The 12,401-nt window shown below is 34.1% G+C and overlaps 1 protein-coding gene across 1 annotated transcript in view; it reads left to right on the top strand.

Moving 5' to 3' along the window:
* Positions 1 to 11,387, top strand: part of GPM6A (glycoprotein M6A) — a 116,341-nt gene extending 104,954 nt beyond the window's left edge. The window contains exons 5-7 of the mRNA XM_071432104.1: positions 1,751 to 1,827; positions 3,131 to 3,196; positions 9,141 to 11,387. Of these exons, the coding sequence (XP_071288205.1) occupies positions 1,751 to 1,827; positions 3,131 to 3,196; positions 9,141 to 9,293 (296 nt within the window). The 3' untranslated portion in view covers positions 9,294 to 11,387. The remainder of the gene's footprint in view (positions 1 to 1,750; positions 1,828 to 3,130; positions 3,197 to 9,140) is intronic.
* The last annotated feature ends 1,014 nt before the right edge of the window (positions 11,388 to 12,401 follow it).

Here is a 12,401-nt window from a genome sequence, read left to right as displayed (position 1 = left end):
CTGACTTGGAGATGTGAGGTCCTAGGGTATCAGCTGTCTCTGCAGAAGTGAATTGGGACACAAGATCAATTGCTTTCAAAAACCTTGATGAGGACCAACAATACTGATAGTAACACTCTAAGAAAGTGGTGGAAAGAGAGAGAGGGAGTGGGGCTAAAGCCTGAATGCTGGAGGTTAGAATAATGTGGGGATACGCACCCATGTGTGTTTTGAGAGAATGTGAAATTTGGGTAGAAAGGAATTTGTGATCTTAAAATATCTGAGAATTCTTGGGTTGGTGATGGTAATTCAATCTTTCTACAAGACTGGTTTGATTCTACATGTTATGGTCTTAGTGATTTCTCAACCTACAGAGCTTTGTGGGTTGAGAAATCACTAGGACCATAACATGGAGAATCTAACAGACGGTTTCTTATCTTTCCTTTTGTTTCCTTGGCATTTCCTTTTGCAAGGAAATGGTTTTAATAACAGTAAACATTTCAATTAACCTGAAATAAAATATTTGAGATTTTTCTTTCATGAGAGGGAAGGAAAGTTGGAGTTTTTTATTGTTTGGTTTTTTTCCCCTACACAGCATGGCAGGTGAGTTTAAAAATCAATTATCTGTCTAGATCCCATCAAGTGTATTATTTTTCTTTTTATGACCTTTTATTTTGTTAATATTCATGACTATTTTTTCATTAATTCTATTTAGGATATTCATAGAACACTAATATGTACAGTGTGTATTCTGTGAATGTACCTTTTTACTGCAGATTCAGTGTAAAAAACACTGATTGATGTTAGGAAAGAACCATTTTTCATGGTAACTAAGTTAATTGCAGTATTTTTTTCAAGCTAGTCTTTGATTTAGTATTTGGACACTAGCTAAAGGAAGCAAGGTAGCAGATTCTACTTATTGCTGCTGAAAAGAGAAACAATAAAGTATAAGTTTGTGTAATGCTTTTTTATAACTTGTAGAAGAAGCTTTATACCAGATCAATATGTTTGAAACCAATATACAGCACATTTTTCCACATGAGGGTAGAGAAGGTTTGTGAACATTTGAAGTGTATAAACTGGTTGCAAATAATTTCTGGTTCTTTAATCGTTGTGCTGTTCAAAATCAGGAATAAAGATATCTTCAAAAATGGCAGAACAATTGTTACCTGCATGTTTTTTCTTACTAGGGCTTTTACTAAATACATAATGTGCTTTGTGCTGGCTGAAATAGAATAGAATCCTAGAGTGGTTTTAGTTGAAAGACGTCTTAAAGACAAATTCCAACCCCTTGCCATGGGGCAGAGAGACATTCCTCTAGATCAGGTTGCTCAGGACCCCATCCACCCTGTCCTTCAACAATTCCAGGGATGGAATGTCCACCATTTTTAAGGGAAATGTGTTCCAGTGCCTCAACACCCTCACAATAAAGAATTTCTTCCTTACATCTAACCTAAACTTATCTTCTTTCAGTTCAAGCCATTACCCCTTGTTCTACTGCACATGCCCTTGTATAAAGTCCCTCTCCAGCTCTCTTGACAGACCCTTTTATTCCTGGAAGACTGCTATAAGGTCTCCCTAAAACCTTCTCTTCTCTAGGCTGTGCAATCCCAGCTGCCTCAGCTTGTCTTCAAAGGAGAGTTGCTCCAGACTCCTAAATGTCAACAAACCCCAGATATCATTGTTAAAATAAGTTCTTAGCTTTTCTCATATAAAGGAAGTTGATCTGTACCAGGAATTCCTAATAATGTGAATACTCATTCTTCTCCAGGTATTGTAACTATTGGAGAGGAAAAGAAGGTTTGCACCTCATCAGAAAGTTTCATCAAGATGTGTGACTCTAATGAGGTAAATAAATATCATAGTATTTTTTGGCAAATCCATTATATATGTTGCAGCAGGAAGTAGCTGGTATATATTTTCTTACTGTTAATGATCTAATTCTAGCTATGGAGATGAAATAAATCACAGTGAAAAACACAGTCAAGCAAGTAGTTTTCCTAATCTTTTACCAAATTTAGTCAGTGCAATTTCTCCAACCATTTGTTTTCTAAATATGCTTGTGGCTTGTTTGTTTGGATTTTTTTAATAATTCCAGTATCTTGTTCTTTGTTACTGAGAGGTTTTTCAAAGCTAATGCCTCTGCTGCACAATGAATAGGTCCATATAATGAATCTTTGATTGAAGGGCTTATGGCTACTTTTGTGGCAGGAGAGTAAAGATTGCAAATGGATTTGGCCAAACCTTGTTGAGCATTAGGATTGTAGCTCTTAGTACATTTTTCCTTGTAGTTTTTCCCTTGGGCAAATGCCACCGGTTTCAGTGCAGTTGAGGGTTCTGGTTTTGTTTTCAAATGATAAAGGATGAAGACAGGACAAACAAAATTACATCTGCCTAGAACAAAGAGAGGCTAAGATGTTGATCCCTCTGAAGCCAGAAGGGTCAGCATATGCTAAGTGTTTTACTGGGTCTTACTATGGTTGAATCAATCTTAGAGGGAAGGTATACAATCCTCCCTTACACCAAAACCATCTTCCAAAATCAGTTCTTGTGGTGCAGTTGACTCTCTGTGGCTGCTGCAAAAACCAGGTCACTGAAATTAAAAGCAAATATAATCATTTGGTTTGGGGTGAGGTGAGGATGATGGTTAATTTGAATTATGTAAGTAACCTGGTTTATATTATATCATTATGAAAAAATTTGAGAGGGAGGTGGATCAATATATGAGGATGGAAAGCTACAGTTCATGAAGGGAAAATGGGGTTTCTTAGGTTGTCTCTGCCACTGAGAAGCCATCACAAACATAATTCTTGTAAGCTAGTACTGTAGAATAAAAAAGAACCAAACAAAACCCTCAAAATGTGCTGGAGTGTTTATTTTAAATAATTAATTTCTTAATATTTTATTATGTAAATGCTGTATATTTAAATAGAGTTATGCTTTTTCCCTGACATGAGCATTGTAACAAAAAAAAGCACAAGCACAATTACATGTAGTGCTATCAATCTCTCGGAAAAATATTCCCATTCATTACTTATGTGGAAGGGCGGCACCAGGAAGGTAATTATTTGTTCTATGTCAGTCTGAATTTTTGTTCATTTTCTCTTTGCTGTACAACCATGGAAGTCCTTTTCTTTGCCTCCCTTTGCAGCTAAACATGACATTCCACTTGTTCATTGTGGCACTTGCTGGAGCTGGAGCAGCAGTCATTGCTATGGTAAGCCACCATACCCCTCTATACCTCATCTGAATTGCTGATTCTGACTGAGGATCAGCTGTTCAATTTCCATACTATCACCCAAAGCTATTATTAAAATATAGTTCTGTAATTCAATACTCTCCCTTTTTTTCTTCTTCTTTTTTTAAAAATATATTGATGAATTCCCTTTTAAGTAGAATATCATGATTACTTTTTTGAATTGAAAAAACACCTTTAAGTACATGCTAAGAATTTTCACTGTTCTCTTGCTGTCTTCAGACAAGTGTCTGAATTCACATGTCTATTTTGTAACCATAGTATTATACTTTTATGATCTCTGCTTTTCTGGGTATTCATAGGCTTGCCACACTGCTATTTTAGGAGCAGAATCTTTTTGTCAGTTCTGTGAATATATATGAATGTGTTGATTTTTCTGTCAGGACCAATTTTTCTGCTCCTTTATAATGAAGATCACTTTAAATTTTGACATTTTGTCAATGAGAAGGTTCCACTGAGAAAAAGTATGTGAGCTGGTGCCCTGCTCTTTTGTCTTTTGTCTGCTGCATTTGCTTAAGCATAAAGATATTTTTAGACTCACAATTCTCTACTGGTGTAGGTTTGCATTATGCATGCTGCAATGAGAAATTAAAATTGACTGTTACTTGGTTCTGATGCTTTCAAAAGTGTTAGTGGTGGTGATTCCTATATACTGCTTATACTAGTAGTTTTTATGGATCATAGGGCCATGATTTGGGTTTTTTTATCCTTATAATTATATTATTATAAAAAAGTACATTCCAAAAATATCCAATGAAGCTAGTACTTCTCTTACGTCAATGATTTCTTTTTGCATTTACTGCCATTTTTTCATTATTACATGACACCCTGCAAACAGCAAAGACAGCTAAATAAAAAATACATATTTTCAAAGTAGTTTTTTGTTTCAAGGCCACAAATGATAAGTGTAATACTAGAATAGAATTCATAATAATAATTTAATTTTTTTCAAACTGAAATTTTTCTGCTTATAGTTCGAAAATGGTAACCACATAGCAATTATGATAATATATCATTAGTGTTAGGAAAAGAGATCATTAGTTTTCCACTGTGTGATTATTTTGAAGTATATTCAGTTGATATCATAAAATTCTATTTTGCTCAGATGAAAATTCTGCATTTCAATCAAGAGTTTTGAATTCAAATAGCCACCAAAATATATTTAATGAAAAATAATACATCTTCAGTGAAAGCAAATTAAGTAAATACATTGTGCCACATAGTTTAAATATATAATACTTTCAATGAAGTTTTTAAAAAGTCCCCTTGAAGCTCAGCGTATCAAAGATACCATAGCTGCATTACACTAGGCACAAACACCCTTTGAATTCACTTTGATGGTGCATATTTTTTCACATGTTTTTGAAGGATTACCCATTTCCAAGTGTGCTTTGTGTTGAATTCTATAATGCACGGAGCAGACATGATAATGCTGTTCCAACAAAAATATAAATTAATGTTCTAAGTGCTAGTAAATGGCATACTGTCCCAGCACTGGTAGATGTATGTTTCATTAAATGTTTGCAACGGTTTTTTCAAGTTTCTAACTATGCTGTTTGTTTTTAACCTAACATTCTAATCTGTTAGGTACATAAAGACTAGCACATTCCACTCTTTGATAGTGTAATTTCCAAAACCAACATACCAGACCACATCTCTAGGCTAAGACATGTGCTTCACACTTGACATAGTACCCCAAACACAAAGGAAATGAGGAAAAATTCAGAATCTTGTGGTTGGACATGCAGACATTACAAGGTTCTCCTTTAAGGAAAGTTTACTTTCCCAAGGTAAAAGTAATTTAAGGGAGGAAAAATTAATTTGGGGTCCTAACTATTTCATCCAGGAAGAAAATGTCTTTTTTATCCAGATCTTAGACTCAAATTAGTAGACAGAGGTAATGCATCAGCAGTGAGAAATAGTGTGCAGAAGTCATTTTAGTAATTGGAAAACCAGTGCCCTTCACTATATGTGCTGCTTCAAGAATAGTTATAAATGAAATTATGACATTTGTCTTTGTGTATATCCAGAACATGTTTGTAAAATTAAACAGGAAAATTAGATTAAAATACCAGTCTTTTCCAAAAGAAAAAGCTTATTAATATAATTCACTCTTTAAACCAGAATAGTCCATCTGACTAAAGTGGTAAGTATATGGTATTTATGGCCAGCCAGTAACAGTAGTGCAACATCAGTGCTGAATGACAGAATTGGTAAAATCTGCTTCCTGAAATGACATTTTAAGTTATGATATCAATATACTCCACTATATCCTCGCTTCTGGATTTGTAAACATTTGCAAGTGCCAGACTATTTAATTTCTGAAGGTTTCTTAAACTCTCTAATATCAATATGATTCTACAAAATTCACAAAAGAATCAGCTTATTCATATATACTAAGTCCTCCATCTGTCCCCAGGATACTTTTCATAAAACTGTATTTTAAAAAGATATTTTTTAAAAAGTAGTCATTTATTGCAAAACCACAAAAAAACTTGTTAAAACTTGCAAAACCATTTGATCACAAATCACAATTTCCCCATATCTCTTGGTCTCAGATTTGCTTAAGAATGTTAGAATTTTTTCCCAATTCACTAGATACCTCTTTAGTCTGCAAAGGAGAATGTTGGGTTTGGGTTTCAAAAGGAGAATTGTCCTACATTTTAGGACTGATATATATAAAGCCTCATATATTTTACAGTATGTGTCAGGGAAAGTTTCATTTTGCAGCAAAGAACACAGTCAAAGAGTTTATTTTGAAAATTTATCACTCTTATGTCAATGCAAGATGGGGAAAAAAGAACTGAAACCTGATAAATTATTTATGTTGTAAATGCTTTTTGAGAGTCTTTACCATGGAAAAAATAGCCAGGCATTTGAATCATGTTTAATTTGTACCATATATGATTCTGAGCAGTACTGTTCTTTCTTATGTCTGAATGGACAACAAAGGCATATGGAATAGAAAATTACTTATAAATTTTATACATGCATACTTACAAATGTTACTGTTGTCAGCGCTGTGTTAGATAGAAACAGAAGACATGAAGTTGTTTAAATGTAAGCTCTAGCATTCAACAGTTGATTGTAAAGCCAGTATACATTATAGCTGTTATGTTTCCCCAGAAACACTGTGGAAAAACTTAATTATGAGATGTAAAATTTCCTTTCTCAAAGTTACCATATGAGCTGGTAACTCTTTTGCCTTAACTTCCACAGAAATTATGTCCTGTAAGGTGGAGATGCAATCAGGTCTCCTGAAACAGGAACAATGGAAGTGTAAAGTGGTCTATTCCTCTCCCCCAGTATGATTGTGGTCTTCTGTAGGATGTGAGATGCATGTAAAGGGAGGAATTAAAGTTATTTAAACTTGGGGAAATAGTGACATGTCCTGTATGGAAAAATAGAACAAAAAAAACCAACCTCAAATAGCCAACTCCACAATTTCTAAACACTGAAGCATACTTTCACCTTATGAAGAAATCTAAGCAGGAATAGGTATGGAAAGACCCTGCACTGCCTTGCATATTGTCTGTAATTGAAACCTCCTGAGGCAGACTGTGGAAGCTGCCTGGCTTCAATTTAAGTAAGCCTTGACGAGGGCCCCACTGGCTTCAGGCTATTCAGGTCATGGAATTGTGAAATGCAATTAGACAGCCATTTAGAAATGACCTCCTTAGTGTGGCAATGTTATCTAGGAACTTGGTGTTAAAATAAAAAACAAAGGTGGTGGTACTGTTCAATGTATACGTCATTGTAAACATGGATATATATTCGATATTATATTAGTTAAAGTAGCAGTTTCCTGGCAAACCTTCCTACTTACAATGAATATGAACTCCAAGAGTTTTTGACAGTTATTACAGTAGTTTGATTCAGTATCTTCATAAGGAAGGGATGGGCAAAGAATGGGTGTTTAAGGAAGGTCCAACTGTTACCAGTATACCTTCAAAGTAGTCTATTTTTTAACAAAGAAAAATGATGAGTGATATTGCAGGACATTAAGTTTAAATTTTTGTTTTACTGGGTCATTACCAAATATTTTGTGAGGATAAGAAAAAGTGCCTATATCATTCCATTTTCATCACAGATTCTTCAGTTGCAAGGATTTCTGGCAAATATGTTTTAAAAGGTCATGAAGATGTGAGTACACTGCTCAGATAGCCCCCACTTTCAGGATTATCATGTCTGCAATCTGTTTGAGTTTCAGATTGTATTTTTAATTGAAATTTCAGACTCAATTTGCATCCAATGACTTTTCATTGGATGCAAATTGCAATTGAGATGACAAAATTTTTAATTTTACCAGCCTGTTTATTTTGATTTTTCTCAATAGTTTTACTGCGGAGAATTTAAGGCATTTCATTCAGTACAATGGGGATCCAGGATTAGGGTCTCCCATTTGATCTAAAAATGCCTGATCCAGAAACTACCCATGGTGAAAGCTTTTGGAAGAGCTGAGTTAGGATAGAAGGTGTTTTTCCCGTGTACTAAATTATGACTAGAGAGCATTCCAGAGTGACACACAACATGCTGCCATCTCCAACATCTATACTTTATGGATTGCTTTGCTAGTGTTGTGCTCTAGATATCAAGAAAATCCTTAAGATATGTAGAAATACTACTCTCTAGTTTTTTTCCCTAGAGGACAGATTCTCTGAACAGCTTCTTTCTAATTTTATGTCTCCTCAAGTCAGATAGTATTCCTTAAATAAGGATTAATTGGAAACTTGACATAAAACATAAGGATAAAAAAGGTAGAAAAAATACCTGGTCTTTTTAAGGGCTTCAGAATGCTTTCCTTGATCATAATTATCCAGATTAAGAAATGTACTTTTGCCTGCACTAATCAGCAACAATTGCCAACAAACAGTTGTGAAAAAAATGTCCAAATATTCCAAAAGAAAAAAACCCCAAACGTATTAGAATGAATCTGTTCATTTAAATATGCATCTAACATACTCATATGTACAATAGTACAACATGAAAAGGAGAGTTTGCATAATCTCAAGGTGTTTTTTTATTATTTATTGTATTATTATTCCATTTTCCATTAACTGAATCCCAGTATAATTTCTTAATTTCTTAGAGAGGGGTAAAATATTTTGGATCTCGCAAAATTGCGCATTGCTTCTGAGGAAGCAGATTAACATAAATTAGAGATGCTCTCCTCCGAAAGTGTCTGAAAACCTGCTAGGGAGGGAATAAATGTCCAGAGAGTCCCAGCAAAAACTTGTTGAATATCCTTGTGGAACACTTTTATTTTCTGACTAAATACAGAGTAAACAGGACATCCAAATTTTTTTCAACTAAATTTTGTCACATTTTGCCTAACTGAACTTATTTTGCAATTATTGACAATTTTTCCCCAGATTGATGAATTAAATACAAAGCTGGAATTGTAGTTGAAAGAAGTCATGGCTAAATGAAACGAAAATGCTAACCTTAACAAAAATCAAGAAGTAAAACTTTCTGTAATTGTATTAGATATGCAATCATAAGATGTGTCTATGACATATTTTGATGTTAAGAACTACTTTAACAAAAATTTCTTCAGTGGGGAAAAGTGTACAGTAAATACATAACACAGAAGGCATTTTTACATGTACCTTTGCAAACTAACTGAAAAATAATGCAGGGATGATTTGGAATTTGAATTTTTCAGGCTTTAGGGATTTTTTCCTTGTATCTATTGCTACCAACTACTAGTTATAGTAACAGTAACAGCTATGAGATGAATAATCTGAAGGTTAATGAAGCCTGAATTTGCCATCATGGTTCTATAGTACTTCTTGACACAAGACTACCTAGCTCCTGCTGATGAGCACCTACAGCCTCCAAGTTTACATGTGCTCTATTCTGACTACCTCTATTGTTTCTTAATGCTGTGTTACCTCTCTTACAGGTTCATTATCTCATGGTCTTGTCTGCCAACTGGGCCTATGTGAAAGATGCTTGCAGAATGCAAAAATATGAGGATATTAAATCAAAGGAGGAACAAGAGCTGCATGATATTCATTCTACTCGCTCTAAAGAGCGGCTCAATGCTTATACATAAAAGAAACCTTGTCTTACTTCCTAACATGTGAATGCTTTGTTGTTTAACTAAAGGCCATCCTACCATTTTAAAAACAATTGAAAGTGCTTCTCACAAAAGATAGTTTGGGTGACTTACATATCACCTACATACAATTCTTGGTTGTCTAGCACTTGGTTTCTTAATTAGTTCTTACTTTGTGTGACCATTCTATACCACAAAGCTCCTAAATAGCCTTTCCTGAATCCCCTTAGGCTAATTAGTTCTGATAGGTCAAGGATACTAAACTATTGTCAAATACAACTATGTGTTTGATTTTTTTAATCACTTTGTATGTGTTATGCATAACACCTTTTGCATTGTTTCTTATATGTTTTTGGAAAAAAAGTAGCTTTTTATACTTTTTAGTTTTGAGTTCAGTAACTACTTTAACTACAGGTATACTTCAAAGGGACCATTGTACATGATGTACAATATATAAAGAAAACATTCTGATGACTTTCCTTTATATATGGAAAACCTGCCAGAGGGACCCTGATCAACTTGAATGAAGGTCCTAAGAACGTTTTAAACAATCAAAGGTGCAATTTCTAAATTTGTAATAGTGGGTAAAAAAATAAAAAAAAAGCGAAAAAAGAAAAAAAAACAAAAAAAAGAAAAAAGTGCTTCTTATCTTTGTTAACATTGTATTATTGATGTTTTTAAAGAATATTCTCTTGTTTCAAGTTCCATGGGTGATAATTCCTGTTTGTATTGTGAGCATGCAGTCCGTGGTGCTAACAATGCATGGCCACTTGCCTTTTGAAGGAATTCAATACCACGGCTACCTGTTAACGAGTTATGGTATATAGACAACTGTTAATTAAGTGATATAGTTATTCATAGTTTTCTACAGAATAATCTCTCTTTAATTCAATGATGGTTATGCTAAATTGGAGCTGTCCATGTGATGATGTAAGAAATTACTGCTTAGCTACATTTATGAAAGTAATATATCAAAAATGCAGTGACCATAGGAGTCAGATGTCTTTTTACCTGCTTTAAAAATTTAAATGGATTGCACCTGTCTGAACTGTAAAAGATATATTAAAGGAGACTTCCATAAATGTTATAGCTTGGCTTCTAGCTTTCCTACACATAATGGTTTACCTGTATTACGTTGAAGTAAGGTGAAAGACCACTACAGAGCTTATTATTTCAAAGTGTAGTAATATATTTGAACCTTTATTTTGATATGAAAGTGTTATCAGAATGATAGGTCATCTTAATTTGAAAGAATTACCTGTATCAAAAACAGAACAAAAAACCCTATTTAAGAAAAGTCAGTATTATTGGACCAAATTTGGTGGATTTTTTTTTTTTTTGCCTATTTCTAATGCTACAAGAATGCTGTAAAGTGTCTTTTAAAGTGATGTAGCCTGACAAGACATTTTTGTCAGTGTTAAAAACCTTAGGTAGTTTTGTGCACTTATTGGACCATTGTGAATTCTCTCTCAGTGTAAGTGCATTTCTAATAAAATTTCTTGAGTAAAACTCTTCTTTGTACTATTACTAGTCATGCATCATCAGTAATTTTTAACAATTCTTGTAGTAAGTAGAAGGTAATACTATAGTTACTTGTGGCATGATAATGCATTAAGTAGTATTAGTTGGTTGAGTTCTTTTTCTTTTTCTTTTTTTTTTTTTTTTGCTTGTTTTGGGGGTTTTTTTGTTGTGTTTTTGATTTGGGGTTTTGGCTTTGGTTTGGATTTTTTTTTTTTATACTTAAACTGTCCTATGGGGTCAACAGTTTTCTGATAATGTGCAGTACCGGTATTACAGTTCTGCAAAAAGTATTAGGAACCTCTTTTTGGACTCTATATTGTAGTGTTTCAGTTTTGTGTCTTAAAATGTTTGTGCTGATTTTTAAAATTATGTCTTTTAAACTCATGTAATGATGTTAATGCTTTTGGCTCTTCTCTGGTATTAGAGTTTGTATTTTCACAAAGAATGCTTTGTAGCAGGCATTACAATTAATCTGTTTTGTACATAAATGTGCCAACAGCTTGATGGTGGCGTTTTTGAAATGTAGAACAAAGTGCTTGCAAAATGTAATAAACACACTTGTGTACTTTGTGTTCTTGTTAATTCATTGTGTAGTTTTCCTTTGCCTATATTGGACAGGTCACTGTAACCAGAAATGGAAGAAGCTTGTTTCTCCTACAGACCTTGCTATTGCACAGACTGCTTTAAATCTGTCTCCCAATCAGCATTTAGTGTCAGAAATCATACATCTTAAGACTAAGAGAGTAAAGTGTTTTAGTTCTAAGAGCAGAGTTTCATAGTCAAGGAAGTGCCAGGTAGCAGAAGCCATACTTGCTATATTTTTAACATATCAGTCAAAAGAAAAATTTGGAAATATTCCCATTACTACAGTGTCATTTGGAACAGCTCAGCAGAAACTGGTCTGACAGCAGTTTGAATGTTGCTAAGGATACTGATTTGTGGATGGTACAGTAGCTAATACCTTGAAACCTCAGTAACAATACTACATTACTTACAAGCATGTAAAGTAATTTAAATGGTTAAGAGAGATCTATAGCTGTGCCAACTAACCTGATATCACTAAGGAAATTATTTAAAATACAGTTTGACAATGTGTTTTTTTCTCAGTTAGCCAGCTGTTATGGAGCTCTTTATGTGCTCTTGATGAGGACTTGTGTCAGGATGGCAGAAGCAGCACAAGCCAAAGGAATAGAGGAGCTTCCCACAGCACAGCACATCAGTCATAAGTGATTCACTTCAAAGTCTGAGCATATTTGGTTTATTCCAGAGACTTCTCTGTTTGTTGACAGCCTAAGCTGATTTTTCCTGAGTTAGGCTGCATGGATCTTGCCTTCTATAAATGCTTCTGTGCTTAATCTAAACTTGTGCCTATTGTGCTTTTAAGAAGCAAGAAAAACCTTGGAGGTTAATCTGTTTGGGGCAGGTTTTTGCTGGACAAAAGGCTGCAGTTAAACAAAAATTTTCCTTTTAAGAGGATTCCAGCCCTAGATACTCAATTTTGCATGTTCATCACAGCTTACTATGCCCCATAAAAACTACTAATAACGTGTTACAAAACAGATACAAAATTTGAGATAGACATCC

This window comes from Agelaius tricolor, unplaced genomic scaffold (assembly GCF_023055355.1).
Source record: "Agelaius tricolor isolate 1412-34295 unplaced genomic scaffold, bAgeTri1.0.p SCAF_8, whole genome shotgun sequence".
NCBI classification, from domain to species: Eukaryota; Metazoa; Chordata; class Aves; order Passeriformes; family Icteridae; genus Agelaius; species Agelaius tricolor.
The sequence above is the reverse complement of the archived record's forward strand: the minus strand, read 5'-3'. Positions and strand labels throughout refer to the sequence as shown.